Raw genomic sequence first — 17990 nt, 5'->3', positions numbered from 1 at the left:
ACAAACACCCCGGTGGCATTTTCCACCACCATTTCTCTGCGTTTCATTAAATACATCAGAGCCTATGAATGAATGCGACAGTGGCTAGTCAGCAAAGGTACGGTTGTAGTAATTTAAGAGGCTGTTCCACTTTTGTAATTACATTAACGAGGCATCTGATGTGCAACGGCAGGCGTAATGGGATTTTAAATACGTATTGATCAACACGTCACAGCGGGCTTTCTTCTTCCTATCACACACAGGGTCATCTGTGACAATGACACAAGTGAGTGATGGTATCTGAGGTGCATTTCTTGGCAAAGCAGAAATGACTGGAAGCAGCTAGCACAGCATTTTTCTAAATTATAGCAGAAACTAAACATGCTAAATGAAACAAGCTGCCTGGATGATTTCACTCGCAGCAGAAATAAGAGCTAATGCACAAAGACCTTTCCAGGAAGAGAACAAACTTGACACTTCTACCACAACATTGCTCGTTTAAACAGGTACAGGAGGTTACAATTCAGAGGATTTACTATAAATACTCAAGCTGTTGGTATTCTTTATGCCGCCACGTCAATTAGACTTAAAGAATTCTAATTTGGAGTCAGTGTAGTCCCACCTGTGAACTGGGTTTACAGTGCCTGCAGCAACGATTCAGCTTCACAGGCTCTCTCCGTGTGAAATGACAGCAATTAGACCCACCGGCCTTCAGCGCACCACCCGTATTACCGCACGTCTTTTATCCTCCCCAAAGCAACTTAGCATAAGAACGACGGTAATACGGCTGCAAAGAGCAGACAAGCTCAATCTCACAGATGCACACTTCATCTATGCTGTTCGGCACTTATTTTAATAAGATATTTGCACTTGTCTTCGATCCGGTTAATGTCAAGTAAAAATGGGTTTATGCATTCCCAGCGTGAAGCACAAATATACACATAAAAAAAGTCTATGTGAGGGCTTAGAGTTCAACCAAGCTAAAATAAAGGAAAAAGAACAGAATAAATCAAATAATATAAAACATATTTAACTATAGTTTAAATTAATAAACTAAGATTATTCATTCTAGTCTTATAGAAGAACAGTTATTTAACATTAGGTTTTGTTCTTAAACTTAAATGATCAAGCCTTTTCCTTTGAGTTTTATTAACTAAAATTCTCTTCAGGCTGCTGTAGGAACTTCACATGGACTGTTTTTGAAACATTCCAAATCTTGTAGGGCTCTTTGTGAAAACCAGCCCAAACTTTCATCATGAATGCTAAGACGACAAGCATGTGAAATCGCAGTGAGATAGATGCGCTTTTCCTATTTTTCACTTAACAACTAAAACTAACCCTTAAACAGAACAGCTAATACTAAAACCTTTTTTCATAACTTCAGTTATCATATTTGGTCATAGCTTCATTAAAATTTAAAACTGCAACTGAAAATGTTTACTCTGTTATTTAATTCTGGCACTCTTTGACTGCCTTTTCACCATTTAACATGCACATGAAAGTAATAAAAATTGAGATTTCTTTAGTATATATTTATTGACTTACGATAAATTTCAGACATGCCGTTCATTTAAATTCTCAGCCGTTCAGAGCCCAACTGAACGTCCCAATATTAGGAATGAGATGAAACAGAAGTTTTTCTGAATCTCTGATTATATTATGTGCTGCCTTGTGATTAATTAGGCTCCAATTATTGGTAAATTTGTGTTGTAATTGTTTCAATTTAATTGCAGGACTTCACTGAAGCACGTAACGAAATGTCTGCAATTAGGAAGATGCTATGAGAACAGTAAACAGAATATAAATGAACAAGAAATGCAAATTTCACTCCATTTCCTTTCTCTATAACACAGTGCTCCTCACACACAAACATATATCCACAGAAAAATAACACAATGCAAAATTCATTTGATAATGCCAGCGTGACCCTGCTGGCAAGGTCAGCCGCCACACGCACCATTTCATTCAATTTTACAGACAGATGAAAACCAATTTTCTGTGAGAAAATGGAATGAGAGAAAATATAAATGCCTCTGAAAATGTATTCAAATTTGCTAAGAGAAGCCTGTAGCCCCCACATCTTGTGCGGGCATTAGCCCATTCAGGATAGTGTGATGGCTTGGGTGTCAATGCCTTACAGAGCACAATCAAAGAGACCCGCGAAAGACAGAAAGCTCACCTACCTGCTCCGCCTAGCACGGATCCCTCACATTTCAAACAAAGGTGAATAACCCCATCAGTCTATGTGTGTTTAAAGTTCAGTGGATATACCAGCATGCGGTGGTCTGTGAGCCGAGAGCAGGATGTGAGTGCTTATAGTTGTGATAGTGCCAGGTTCCGTCCACTTACCTTAGCTGGATCTCACCGGGCTCTTCAAAAATTGTAATTTAATATCAAAGAGCAGTAAAGTGCTACTAAATAAATATGCATTGGTGCGTAAAGGCTGTATGAAATGCTCTAAAAGAGATAACTGCCTGCAGAATATGAAAATCCGAATATCTTGAAGTGCTCTTACCTGATATTTTTGTGATGATCTGACAACACATTTGTATTTATATTGAATGCTTTAAGAGTGCCTTCGTCAACTCTTTTGTGCGGTCAATATTTTATACAATGGTTTTGGAAGTAATGGAGATAAACCTTTATTATTTTATATATATATATATATATTTTTTTTTTTTTTTTTTTTTAATATTATATATATATATATATATATATATATATATATATATATATATATTTTTTTTTTTTTTTTTTTTTTTTTTAATATTTTAAATTCTGACAAATGGTTAATCGTGTTTGGGAATTAATAAATGTTATGTTCTGTGCATTGGTTTTCTATACAACTAAATAACAGTAGCAGACTAATTCAAATGTGCAGTTTTTCTTCCTAACCCTACATTACATTTGTTGACACATCGCACAATGATGCATTTCCATGACATCTCACCTACCTTCCAGCCCCTCATCATATTTGTAGGGAGTGACACAGAAAAATCAGTGTGACTTCAGTACCACAAACACACAAATAAACAGATGCATGTGTAAAGCCACAGGTACAGAAATATACATGGAGAGCTTAAAGAGCTCAAGTTAAACTACATCATTACATAGTATGAAAGAAGCATTATATACCTTTTCTTTTCCCTATGATATTGATATAATGGTTCCATGAAGAGAAAGTCCAGAGAGATACAGGAAAATACAAAGGAGAGGAAAGAGGCAACAGTCAGAATCATGACCGCGTGTTAGATTCAGAGACAGAAAAATGAAAGGTTACGTTCAGAAGAGACTCCATGCAATGCGGACAAAAAGAGAAGAGGGCAGGCAAGAGGAGATGGTAGCTTGCTATTGCGATACATGCCAGAACATGACGATGAGAGAGATGAGGGAGAATGCATGAATATCGAACAGACGAATAACCCTTAACACACACCAACCACTAGAATACAGACTAGCACATTTACAAAGAGTGAACAAACCCCTGAGAGAAGTCCCTGCAACTCACATCATCCACTGGGTTGAAAGTATTTTTCCCCCTCTATATGAAAATGAAGTTGGCAAGCAGCAATGGAATAGTGGGGCTGTTGAGAGAATGACGGAGAGAAAAACGAAGCGGCGAGATGGGTTAAAGGGAAGTTAGAGCGAAACGACAGAGAGAGAGAGAGAGATGGAGAGACAGAGGAGAGGGTGGGGAAAAAATGGAAAAGACCAAACCATCCATTGACTCAGCGCCAAGCCAGAAAGAAAGCAGCCCAAGAAAATCCCTACCAGCAGTGAAGGGAAATGACGGGGATTCAGCACAAGGCAGTGAGAGAGAGAGGCAGAGAGATGGAGGAGGGAGTGGCAGATGGAGGCAAAAAGGTGAGTAAGAAATTAAACCCATACCTTGGTCGCCCATCATCAGGTGCGCAAGACCTTAAGGGAAGACAAGAGCACAGTCAGCACAAAGAACGGGATCATGGGAAGGTTTCTGTCACATTGACACACGGGCATCATTTGAATGAAAGATGCCCGCGGTGTGGGGTGGGGGAGGGGGGTTGGGGTCAAGAGGTGAGGGAGAGAGTGGGCGTGAGGGAACATTCAAAAAGCATTTCCTCAACCCAGCGGTTGCAATGCTTTATCGGTCACACTCAAAAGAGACAAATCTAGATTAGAAAAGAAAAAAATATCACTTTGCTGTCGCCATATATCAAACATGTTGTCCGCCTGGTCAACCTTCCACAGAAAGAAGATGACAGATGCACAGATTGGATCTTAACAAAATTAAGTTAGGTTGCACACAAAAATGTGTCAATGCAATAACAAAATACCTACAGGTTATACTGGGATAAATCAGTGCTACCAGTCTTTCATAGGATGTCTGTTTAAGTTCCTGTGAGCCACAGCCATAAATATATAGTAACACCTCCAGAAGAATGAATCGAGAACGCTAACTATAAACTGCATTTGGAATTGTTAGTAAAAAATAGAAGATTTTGTCATTTGTCTATGTTACTTACCTTTCAGACTGTCCAGATTTTCCATTATAGTGAACACTTCATGTGTATGTATGTCAGATTCCATGAAATGTATTCACTATTTGAGGTTTTAGAAGTTTATAATGGGAGCTACTTCAGTAATGTGTCTGTATCCTGAATTTAAACAGGTTGGCGCCCATTTTGCTCTAGCCTCTGGTTTCTGCTTGGCAGAGCACTCCAATCTGAGTGAAGCATGTGTTTACTGACAACCTCTAATTAAGGAAGTGCTCTCGATTATAAAGCTGATTGAAGTTGCATACCTTTTACCTGTGTTGTGCACCAGTTCCACTCACTGTTTGTGTACCATATTCAAATAAAATAGGAAATACAGAATATTTCTAAAAGAACAGATTGAAATATGAAGACAGAGAGAAGTACATGAGTAGGGACAGGGGTCGGATGAAAAGAAAATAGGAAGGAAAATAAAGTCTACCCACCTCCTACATAGGCCTCTTCTGGAGGGGCGGCCGAGGCGTGAAGAGAGAGAAGGAGACATTGATTAAGAAGCATGCAGACTGGAAGGTGGCCCAGCCTTGAGGATTACCGTGGTTACCATGCGTCTTATCATCCTGTGCCCAGGCCAAACATTCATTACCATGGAAAATGTGGAGACTAGAGGGTTTATTTGACTTTAAGTGTCCTCTGTCCTCCTCAAGATCTAATCTCACTGAGTCTATAGTACTCAGTAAGAGCGCTGTTCCATGGTGAGATGATGATAACACATTATTAAGTCATTCAAAAGCTGATAAAACACATGGTGAAATTGACTCTTCACAGTATATCAATGAACATGCGCAAACATGCAAATCGTAATTAAAAATAAACTGAAAGACAGAGAATAATGGCGGGCCCCCTTACAGCTACAATTTTACTTAAAAAATAAATATGCTGTTTTCCCTCAGGAAAAAATAAAACTTCTAGTTTTATGTTTGGCTTTGAAAGACAATTTGTATCTTTTGAATTTAAATGTATCATTTTGAATGGCGTTCATGGTTGCGTGTGAGGGGAATTTACACGGGCTAGATGTGAAGCATGCACGTGTCTGGAAATTAAAATGCCAGTAGATGATGCAACATGAACCTACTAAGAGAAAACAACATCATTCAGTCAGGTCAATAATAAAGAAATGTACAATACCTGAATATGCATATGCATGTCATGTTATTACACCGTTCACATTGAAATTTACATGTATTTAACTTCAAGTGACCTTTTCTGTTCTAAAACAAAAAGGGTACATTACCTTCATTCATGCATTCATTCAACACACCTTTTACTTCTGGTGACACTTTCAGTCTCTGGATCAACTCACCCAAGACTCCTTAAAAATGGACTTGGCTATCTTAAAGTTAAAGCATCCAATCCTACCTCCATGTTTTGCATCTTGAGGAGGAGAATAATGACCCGGGACTTACCGCAGCCGGTTCCTCCACCCGACCAAACACAAATTGCATGCACCACTACTGCCACGAAAACAAAAATGCTGATAAATGTATGAATAAACAAACCAAACGGGAAAATAAATAAATAAACAGAAAAGCGTGCCATGCCAGAAAATATGACAAAGAAATATTTTGCCGTTAGTGCTGCAGTGATAAATGACAGGTGATTTTCTATCCTCTCTTATCAGCTTATGAAGAGACTGACAAACCCTACTTGCTTTGACAAATGTGCAAACTCATCCCACTGACAACAAAATAGCTTGGAGGGATAAACATAATGTTACAAAACAGTTTAATTAGCTCAAACCTTCACAAAACACTAACTAGCCATCTGCACTGACTCTACAGCAGTGTATTGATTTTGTGCTCCTACCCATCCTGCGTACTGCAGGGACATGTGTGTCACGTCCTCTCTTACAAAACCTGCCAGACCAAGGCCGAAATGTAGATATACACTATTTGAGTGTGTGGAAGCAGCAGCCATTTTGGAAGAACACCACACACACACACATATGCACAGCCTTCTTCTCAGAGGCCGGCTGACCGAACATCGGTTGTATTTACATTTCACTGACTGACAGATCAGGATCATGTAGCCTCTCCTTAGCACTGCAGAGCTCACATGGAGCCAGCGACATGCAGGCTTTCATTGAGCTGACAGCTTCTTTTAAGTGCCGGCCTTGCATACTGCCCCGAATTTGGCAGAAAATAAGAGCTAGAAATTGAGGATGACCTACACGAGCACACCCTCGCCCTTACTCGGCACGGGCCGGCACAGGCAGGGGGCAAACACGATGTGACGCCCGCACTCACGCAGCCCTTTACAAACAGGACTGCAGCTCCAGATGCTCGTTTAAAGCAGTTTTCAGTAAGTCAGAGCATGTTACTCTCAAACGCACACGCGTGGAACTCGCCCAAAGGGATCGTATGACAAGCGTACGCTCAACATAGCGCAGCGGCAAAGTCACTAAAGATGTAGCTGTCAACAACGATTGAATAAAACATCAAAAAACTCTGATAATGACCATCCGGTTGGAATAGAGTGAATGTGCAGTACAGGTTCCTCTGCATTTGATACCTAAAGAAGCATCCAATTCATATTTGACTAAATATTAGACAGTCAGGCAGAAAACACTAGTAAATATACCCAAAACAAGAGTACTTATTGTAAAAGCTTCTAAATATAGCGCTACGTCATTGATGTATTGTCATTGCGCCAGTGATGGGGATTTTAATCCTCTTCACCAAATCTAGTTTAACATTTCCCCCACAGGGAACATTGTGCAGCATGTTCCATATTGCAGTCATCTACAGTACAGAGAGATTAGTGAGCTTAGTCCATCTGGAAAGGGTTCATCCGCCACTGATAGGGGAATTCTCAATATACAGTGTATTTGACACGGGCTCCCCCTCCATTCAAGATTATCAAGCGATGATGCCGGATCAAGGAAGGTAAAAGTCGTTAGCAAGACACGGGGAGGGCCAATAGATACTATAATAGTCAAGAGATTTTATACTGGCACGCCTAATGCATTTTCTGTTTTTGACCTACATTGTTAGCATTCACTTAATTTATTTAGGTATTGTAATGTGCAGATTACAAAAATGTCTTTTGGCTTAAAGGGACAGTTTACCCAAAATAAAAATTATGTCATTATTTACTCAAACCTCTATTACTATTTTGCTCTATGGAGGACAAAAACAGTTTTGTCCATACAGTGAGTCGATGGGGTTCAATAATCAAGAGATTTTCATACTGGTGAGCCTTACTGAATTAATCTGTTTCTTGTTTTTGATCTGGATTATTAGTATTTGCTTAATTTATGTATGTATTGTAATGTACAGATTTCAAGAATGTCTTAAAGAGACAGTTCACATAAAATGTTTTTTTGGGTTATGTGGTACACAAAATATGTTTTGTCCGTACAACAAAAGTCAACGGGGTCCATTAGTCAAGTGAGTGCCCTAGTGAATTAATCCATTTCCAGTTTTTGGCCTTTTTCAGTATTTGCTTATTTTACGTATTTTAGGTATTGTAATGTACAGACTATATAAATGTCTGTTGACTTAAAGAAACAGTTTACCTAAAATAAATTTACTCAAACCTGTATGACTGTTTTGTTCTGTGGAACACAGAATACGTTTTTGTCCATACTGTGAAAATCAACAAGGTCCAAATGTTTTTTGATTTTCATTAAATGCACCAAAACGGTTTAAAATATTTTGTGTGTTTCAAAGAAGAATGAAAGTCATACAGGTTTGGAATGACATGAGGACAAGTAAATGGCATAATTGTGAACTATCCTTTTAATATCTATCTTTTGTCAACTTCAAAACATACACTTGGTGACATGATTAAATGAGTCACTAAAATTAATATGCTGATGTATACAATTAAAGCAGGCCCTTTATTTCGTTAGCAAGAGGTTAATGGGCGTACACTGCACTACATTGCCCTAATTAATTTGCATAGGTCCAATAGCAGAGGTAAAAAATGCATTTAAAGACAAGACTGCATCATTAAATGACAGCGCAAAGCCAGGGACCGACCCTTACGACGTTAGCTCCACCACAAAAGATAAGAGATGAGGTCAAACAATCTAATTGCTGTTGTAAACAAGCCCTCCAACACAATCCAATTCTCCAACCAAAGTCTCCTAGCATACGAAACCGCATGGACGTCAATTGCAGATCCCTTACAGCCATCTTTAACCAGGGAGACGGAGCACATTATACAGTTAATAGAGCATAAAGATAAGGTATCAATGGCTGCAAGCTGATACAGAGCAGACCCTTTTGGCTTTCCAATTCAGACTTGTAAGAGCATTAACCATAATAACACAAAATAAGACCCTTTCTCTAACCCCAGCAGGGCAAAAATATCTCATTACCCGTAGCACTGTTATTCTTTGCAGTGCGGACTGCCTCTCCTGCTGAGAGCCCCACACCTGCTTTGCTAAAGAAGGTTATTACCACAACTGCCTGTCGAGAGAATGACGGAGTGGACATGCGGAGAGAAAGGACATATTTAATCCACATACCACCCTTTCCTGCCTGAGATCTGCAAACACGTACACACGCTCTCACGGAACTGCACATTTTTCCATGACAAGAGAGATAAAGCGAGCAGCACATATATCTAAATGAAAAAGCTAGCCATTCATCAATGAGCCATTTAATATGCAGCTATCCCTTTTTTATCCGCATAAAATACGAGCCTGGGTATTTTATTGGCACCGGCGGTCGGTGGTCAGCTGACAGATCACCTCGGTCATGAAGCTGACAACACACAAAATGACAAAAAGTGGCCTGCTTTCCCCTCAGCAGGAGCTTCGTGGGCCAGATTTGCATTAATAACCGAAGCAAGGGCAGATTTTGGCTAAGAGGAGTTTAAAACGATGCTGTTGTTTTAATGAACACCACGTTGGCTCTATAACTATTTAATCTGAAGAATTAAGCCTTCATAATAGCTGTCCTGTCCTGCATAGTGCCATTTGGAGATTTGTCATCGCGCTAATAACAAAAACAGCCAAAGACGTAATGAAAGGTCATCTGCACATTTCAGACAGTAAAAGGAGGGTTTGTACATTCTTAAAAATAAAGGTTCTTAATTGGAATCTACGGTTCCATAAACAACCTTTAACCATTCCATTGCACAAAATGTTCTTATTAGTGCAAAAAATGTTCTTTAGATGATTTAAGTATTCTTTGCACTAAATTTCCCCAAAAACAGACCAATAAAAACATCAAGTCAGTCTAAAGTGAAACAAGAAAGCAGGCAGCGCCAACGCCTAACACCGCTAGCCTCAAGATCCTCCAATGTTAAATAAATAACGCTAATGATTCAGAGCGACACGTCCTGTGGCCTCCACCATCTCCACATATTCTTATGTGTCATCCAAAACCGCGTGACAAAGGCCACTCAAAGCTGTGTGGGCTGGTCTGTTCTGACTCACCCGGCAAAGATGCGCATTTCTACCAGCAAAGGGGCTGGAGAACCAAACGTCCCGCATATCTAAACAACCCGCTTATCATAAGCAAGCCACTCACCATCTGTCATCACCTCACTTTTGTCATGATCTCATCAAATCCACTAGACAATGCTTTTCGCTGAGAGCCCAGCGAACACCGTACCACGAATCGACTGCTATTCTAGTTTGGACATTTGTCATTGAAACGTACTGTCTCTCTGTTGTGCTTTAGGAGGGCAAAATTTACTCAGTGGGTATGTAGTTTCCTTGGCAACATGGTGCCTCTTCGGCTTACGGCCTAACCCAGACAATATCCATCAACATCAAGATCAGTCCACAGAGACGGTTGTAAAAATGAAGAAAAAGATGGAAAGAACATAAAAACAGTGAAATCGGACACCAAGGGAGTAAGTCAAACTAGGAAACCAACCAGAACATACATATTCAAAAGGGATCAGACTTTACATGAAAATCTAAATTGTTGTAATATAAGCACAACCATCCATTTCAAAAGATAGAAGCAGAGATGGCCTCCCCCTATTTAGTTACATCATAAATCGTTCTAATCACTTTTGTAATTAAAATAACTCTGTAAGTGCAGTACTGGAGGTTTACTTGTAAAGCTGGATTAATAAATGCTTTGTGATGGTTGCTGAATGCTGTATTGAGTATGTCATTATTTTTCCTGTGATGTTGAAATTGCAACTTTGGCTAAGTCATTACAGTGACTCTATGAAACATCTGGCTAATTACGTAATTAGAGCAACCAACCCCTTAAATTCGGAGGGAGAATAATATTCAAATCATCATACTTCAATCATGGGCTTGTGTGCATGTATTCAACTCATCATTTTCAGACTTAATTGTAATGCCAGTGCAGTGTCAAGAGTATATTAAGTTAATTTAGCATAAAAAAGAAAGTGAGAAGCCTCTGCTGACGTCATGTTATCAAAAGCACAGGCTTTCGTGGATGCTCCGGAATTGACACAGATGGCACTAAAGCCTATTTAAATGATCTCCTTCAGATCAACGGCTTTCTCTGACTGAAATCAGAGGTAATCTAATCATGTAATGTACTAGGCCTGTATTGGAGGCCGGGAAGAGACATGATGTAGCATGCACTGCTTCTGAGGAACTAGTGCAATGTTAAAACGAAAAAAGAAGTGAAAGGGCTGTGTTTGAAAAGACATTTCAACACCTCAACAACGGAGACGACGAATCCAGGCCTCTTACCTTCACTGCAGTCTTTTCCCTGGAATCCCGTTTCGGAGCAGTCACAAATGGGCGCATCGTTGACGATGCTGCAGACTCCACCGTTCAGGCAAATGTGGTCGGCTTCGCAAATGTCGCTATTGATTCCCTCGCTACCGATAAGCGGCGGCTCAGAACCGTTCACCCTCAGATTGGTTATCCATCCTTTGTAGGGGACCTGATCTTTGATGGCTGAAGATGTGAGGCGTAATGCTACAGATCGCAGTTCAGGAGGTATCCCTCCTAAGAACAAAGGGGTGAAGACTGTCATGTCCCGCCTTTTTGACTTAACCTCCACCCACTTGATCTCTTCGTCCACAACTAACGTAGTGTTTTTGAAATTCCTGCGCAAGGTCACGGCATGCCAGCGGCTGTCGTTGACGGCAGTGTCTGAGAGCACCGTCGCCGGCTCGGCGCAGAAGATGGAGAACCGCAAACTTAGTCTGCCGTTGTGGATGAGCAGTTCCAAGAAGTCACAGAATCCCTCGTCGTCAAAGTACACTAAAAGTCCATGAGCGCTTTTGGTCTTCATGTTGAAACTCATTTCACTTTCACAGCAGGCGTTCCACATAGGAAACCTTGCCCACTGGCCTTCTGCACCGGTGAACTCCATGCTGGCCCCCATGTCGACAAGGCAGCAAACCAGCAAGCCTATCCAGATTAGATGTGCGCCGTTCCGCATTGAGAAGCTCATTGTGAATGGTAAAGGAAGTTAGAACTAACACTAGAACTAATCGAAAACTAAAATGAGTCGGCTCTCTTAGTGATGTGCTCCTAAAGTGTAACAGAGCTCTCTATGACATACAGGACTGCTATGCATTTGGGGTAATTTACTCATTATTCACTGAGAGAGAGAGAGGGCCTGCATTACGGCCGACTCTTTTTCAAAATCTAAATGCACAAATCGGAACAATAAAGGGAGTCGCTAAGGCCTAAATACTGGTATACGGGAAAAAAAAAAATAAGGCTACTGTTTAGCTTAAAAAACCTTTAGTGGGATCCAGGTGTGCTACAATGGGGCCAAATCATCAAAGTATCTATAAATTGCAGCCATGTGTAGTACTGTACAGCAGAGAGTTCATTAGGGGTATATAGGTTCATTAATGTCAGGGTCATTTAAGTCTAGTTAAAAGTCATTGTGTACGCCTAAAGTCAGCACTAATCAAAAGTAGACAAAAAGTGCACTTTGCAGTGGTAACGTGCAGGCCCGAATAGGGCCCTCAGTGTTCACAAACCTTCAATTCACATCCGTTTTGACATATTGATCCATTATCTGAAAAGAATGAAAAAGATTATCTTAATTTCTTCATAGGAAAAGACAGAGAAGATGGCCTCTTTTAAAAAGATAGATACTGTAGCATAGGCTACACACAATAAAATCATTCACACACAAAACCACAATTTCATAGTGATATTGATATTGAAACCACCAATTTCACGCTGATATTGATTGCATTAATCTTCAATTACAGAAGTACTTTTTATTTGCTTTTTTCTGTTTTTCTTTTCTCACTATAATTCTCAATAATTAGAATTCATGGCTTATGAACCAGAAAGTTCTAGAGCAATTCATCATATGGCTGTTGTTTTTTTCCCTCTCAGTATCAAATATTCTGATCTAATGATCAGAAAGGCAAAAATAAATCTATACTTATCGGATGTATTTATGGTTAAATCAGAGTAGCTTGAACTAAAATAAAATGGTATCTAATTGAAAATGAACCCTTTTGTTTTCATTTTCAAGAGATTCTCTCATGGCTTTTACTCTTTAGTACCATGAAATAAAGCTTTTGCTGAAAAGGTATGTAAAGTATAACTTTTTCATTAAATGTACAGTAAAAAAAAAAAAAAAAAAAAAACTTTTCTGTAAAAATACAGTGATGTTACAAGCATTACATGAAGCATACTGGTCATTATAAATTTTACACTTCCAAACTATATATATGCTTAATATGCCAACCTATTTTAAAATCATTTTGTTTCTGTAAATAGAAATTCTAATAACACAGTTAAAATAACGGAAGACCACATGACAGCATAAACGTCATCAAAATTAGTCTCTTCAATAATAATATAAAGACAGAACACAATGTTCCCACACAAAAACCCAAAACAATATTAGGATGCCACACATACAGTACACTAAAATAATGCAGTAAATATTAATATGCAATGCAACATAAAACCCTCCAGTGTGCACACCATACACCATAACAAAATAATTAAGGCTATTCATATTTTGAAGTTGTGAAATTATTTTTTATACACTTTTTTTGTATAAAAAATACATACTGAATATATGTAAACCGTCTCCAGAAAATATTTTATTTATATTTTTGTTTTTACGCATATAAAAAAAAGTGCTACAATATTTTACTACCTAATTGTGTTTTAAATTATAAAATCACATCGTATGGTAAGGTTAATTTACAGTTAACCACCTAACAAGTTTTTACTGTGATATTTTGCATTCTTTTCCATTGAAATTAGGATTCTTTTTTATAGTGTATGCAGCTGAGTCAGACGTACAGGCAATCATATTCCCAGTTATTTCAGGAGGATCTGTGCAGTCTGACTAAAAGTCCAAACGGGCGCAGAATCGAAACTGTGTAATGGGGAAATCTCGTTTGATTCAGTGAACCTCGCTCAGTTCAAGTCCTGCATCCCAAAATGAGCCCAGGGCGGGGGCTTATCGCGCGCCTCTTAAGCATTAATGACACTGCAATTGTCTGGCCTCTGGGCTGTCTGTCATCTGATCTCAACCAATCACTTCATGCTTGAATTCCTATGTGTTTACTGTCAGGTTTACACTGGGCTACTTAGCAAGATAACAACCGACCCCTTTCACAGATGGATCTTACACAACATATCATATGCGATTAATGTAGAGAAGCCAGTCTTATTTACCGTATTCGCGAAACGATTACGGTAATGTCTTGCTATCAGTCGCTACTGTAGATGGAGTCTCGAACAATACACAATCATCCTAATAGCCCCGCGCATAAGATTTACAGTCGGGATTATACAATACACATATCTGCCATTTAAAATCTAAACTTTGAAACAGTAACCATTTTCGTTCATTTTTTCTATCCTTTGATTAAAATTGGCGATGACTCAGATGCGCAAAATAGCCAATAATCAACCACCATCTTCTCAAAACTGAGCGAGAAAGACACCTTTAACACGCCTCTACCGCGCTCTCTTCCAGACGCTGAGGACAGGAAATATAGGGAGTCATCAAAAATACCGCTTAAGATGAAGCAAAGGCCAGCTGTAAACACAAACGAATCGGCCGTAGAACGAAATTAAACAGAATTAAAGCCCAGCTGCATCATCTCACCTGCGCGTGACTGCATCGAGCGCATGAAGCGCAACCATAACTCTCACCGAAAACAGCACATTACCTCAAATACACATTCGAATTACATTTACACAATTCTTAATTATTTTACCTTGAGAAATGGACCATTGTGCGTCCCTTGACAGGTCAACCTCACCGATGAACTTGGTTGATTTCCTCCACATCGATTCAGGCTTTCATCTGATAAAAAAAATCACTGCATCGGTGTCGAATGAGCAGAAGAAATGGGAGCGATAAAATTGCGTATGCGGATCTCCAAAGTCCCAATAGATTTAAAAAAAAAATCAAAATGGAGCCAACAACCAATTAAGATTCAGTACAAAACGGTTCATGCTTAATAAATTCTCCAATGTAAATGTTAGGTTTTTTTCTTCTTCTTCGTTGCATATAAAATAGAAGATATCGCTCCCTGCTCTGTGTGCAAGACAAGGTGCGATGTGTTTCTCAGGCGAGCTTTGCCAGGGACTGTCAGCACATCGCGTCACGTGTCTCCCGGTTAGTGTGTGATGGAGACGGGCGGGGCGAGAGCGCTGCAGCACCTTGGACAGCGCTCACCGTTATTAGCAACTCCACATACAGATGAGGAAACAGCTTTATCCGTGATCGTGTGCGCCAAGAATAAACGCATTTGCTTACACTTTACATTACAGTGTGCATGTTGATAGCTAATATCGTCAGTTAAGAAGTCATTTATTTGTAATTTATTTTATAAATGTGTTTTTAATAAGAAAATGGTCCTTAATAGGCTGTTACTATTTAATTAAACGGTTAATTATACTTTTATACTATTTAACTATTTTAATTATACTTTAATTAATTATGCACCCTATACGTGTTACATGGTCACTGTAATGTAAACTGTCAGTGTGCACTTATATTAAGTAATACGGAAGAATAATATCAGCGTTGCTGTCACTTGGCCGTAGGCAGGAGCCCACGGGTAATCACAGTCGTGCTGATATTCAGTGCTACTGAAATGCTTTGATACGAGGATTCTTTAAACAAGTACAGCAATTAATATACAGTAACTTACGTTCCAAACTGATTAGTCCATATATTTGTTATTCACCAACTAAATTAGTTCCAAAAGAAATGTCAAGCTGTGTGTGTCGCCAAGCAACACCAAGACTAAAAGACGGTCTGGAATATTGTATACGAGTGGAGCAGGGTGACAGATTTCTGCTTCATGTCGAAAGCGTTATAATCACACGGATCCATCTCCACTCCGGGTTTTTTCTTTTAAAGCTCCTAATGAGAGAAACTCCGGCCTGAGCGATCTTGTTGCTATTGAATTACGACGTTAAAAAATCGCGGCAGATGAAAATAATAATAATAATAATACCCAGAGATTTAAAAAGCATGTTTCCCCCAATGATTAAATAGAAAAATATCTATGATTTATATTATATAGCATATGGTACTTTGAAAAAAAAAAAAAAAAAAAAAAATCATAGAGGTCTGCTTATTCAACAACATTTGTAGCATAATGCTGTCATTTTTCACACACACACACACACACACACACACACACACACACACACACACACACACACACACACACACAAAGTGAATGAGGCCAAACTCTAAATGTCAAGGTGTAAATAATATGCATATTAACACAATTTCACTCTGAAAATGACATTGCCATGATGATGCAATGCCATAAAAAGCATGACATAAACAGCTTTACAGGTTAAATTGTACAAAAGTTTTGAGATAATATGAATGTGCAGTTCTAAACTATAAAGCTACACATTTCTCCTTTTTCATTAAACATTTTCAAACATTTGATGCAATACACATATTGTGAACACAACTAGATTCACATTGCGTCTACAAAGGTTAAGGTGAGCGTCATGGGTAGGGTCACCGCAGGACTCCAAATAAAAATAGTGTATGAATATTGCATGCGAACCTACCATGTAGCCATCCACCACCTCACTCTTTTCCCCCAATCGTTTGCAGTATTCACTGTCACTATCTAAAATTAAAAAAAAATATGTAAATCTTTTGCATTTTGCACTCTACATCTAAACCTAAGTATCCAATATGTTCACTGTAATCAGTTTTAATACATGTACTGTGCATAGCAGCTAAAGTCACCTAATATAAGGTGGGACTAAGTGAATTTATTGAAATTCATCTGTAAATAGCAGTTTGGGCACCATCTTGTGGGTACGGGATTTTTCCGAGAGGAACACCAAACAGGATGCTCAGAAACTAATATGTTCGATGTCCCCTCTTCTGCTCAGTTAGCTATCTTCTGACAAGAAAAGTGGGCCAAAGCTCCCTTGGGAACCTCCAGCTTTGTACTCAATAGTTGTATGGTTCAATGACTCGTCCCTCCATGTCAAAACATTGCATTGGTAACAGGCCCAGTCGCTACGCGTGTGAGATCGGGGGTGTTTTAATACACGAGGTGTGAGTTCCTCAGGCACTTATGGTGAGGCGTGAGATGACATGCATGCTTTCTTGGGAAAGCTTTTCTCTGTGTTTATATGTGTTCTTCATCACGGATGTTGTTTGGGATGAGAATAAAACTTCATTTGGAGTACCTGACTGTTGTGAAAAGGGCTAGAATGAATCAGCTGTTTTGGTCTTTTTTGGCATCTGTAAAAAGATCATAAGAAAGCGTACAAATTAAGGATATTTTTACAGTAATCTTCATGATTACTGTACATAATTAACATTCATGCGTTTTGTGTTTTTTATTCCTTTTTTCTTTTTGATGGACCTGTATCTTGATTCCATTTTATGAGTTCCCCAGAGTTCTTTCTAATTTCAGCAAAGTAATTATTTCCTCATTTAGGCTTTGAAAATTCAAAGTCATTACTCAATACAAGATTATGTTAAGACAGCATTTTAATGGGGCTTCCCATTACATATCATAACATCATATTCACTTATGTATTTATATCCCAAATGTTTACTATAACTACTTACAACATTACTATTATGTCAGTTGTGCAGTGCATTCAATCTTAGCATTATGATTCCTCTTCCAAAGTATCATGCTCTGTTCGCTCTTGGGCCTTTAAAGGTACATGAGAGAGAATTCACGAAAGTCTGATAACCGTAAACACTATCAAATGCAAAAGATGTGTCTTCAGACATATTCACAGTGGGCCTCACTATATCTTGCGGTTCATTTGTCTTTCAAAAGCATGGTTGAAAGAATGTTGCATCCCAATACTGGCTTATGGCCCTCATTTAAAATCATGGTATTAATCATTTATGAGGAATCTTTGTTTTAACATTGCTGCCTTGATGACATGGCCTGGTTTGGACCATAGTGCAAATAAAAATAGCTCAATTTAAAAGCTGCTCTAAATGGATAGTTATTGAATAATGTAAATGAATGAAGCATTGTATCCTAATCTTCTGTTATAGGATAATACATTTCTAACAAGCTGCAACACAGTCTTGTGTCTGTTTGGCTCTGTATAGTTAATTTTCATGACAT

The 17990-nt window shown here is 38.8% G+C and overlaps 1 protein-coding gene across 22 annotated transcripts in view; it reads right to left on the bottom strand.

Annotated features, from left to right (window-relative positions):
- Positions 1-15006, bottom strand: part of LOC109104764 (neurexin-1a) — a 177284-nt gene extending 162278 nt beyond the window's left edge. For 10 of the 22 annotated variants that reach the window (XM_042735465.1, XM_042735467.1, XM_042735480.1 and 7 more), the window contains exons 1-5: positions 14619-15003; positions 11146-12436; positions 4937-4954; positions 3868-3897; positions 3115-3126 (exon numbers count right to left, since the gene is read on the bottom strand). In XM_042735465.1, the coding sequence (XP_042591399.1) occupies positions 3115-3126; positions 3868-3897; positions 4937-4954; positions 11146-11857 (772 nt within the window). In that variant the 5' untranslated portion in view covers positions 11858-12436; positions 14619-15003. Of the gene's footprint in view, positions 1-3114; positions 3127-3867; positions 3898-4936; positions 4955-11145; positions 12437-14618 lie in introns of all 22 variants that reach the window. The other 12 variants (XM_042735468.1, XM_042735483.1, XM_042735477.1 and 9 more) reach the window with 10 other exon arrangements.
- Between the last annotated feature and the right edge of the window lie 2984 nt (positions 15007-17990).

This window comes from Cyprinus carpio, chromosome B12, assembly GCF_018340385.1.
Source record: "Cyprinus carpio isolate SPL01 chromosome B12, ASM1834038v1, whole genome shotgun sequence".
NCBI lineage: Eukaryota > Metazoa > Chordata > Actinopteri > Cypriniformes > Cyprinidae > Cyprinus > Cyprinus carpio.
This window is presented reverse-complemented; position numbering and strand designations above follow the sequence as displayed.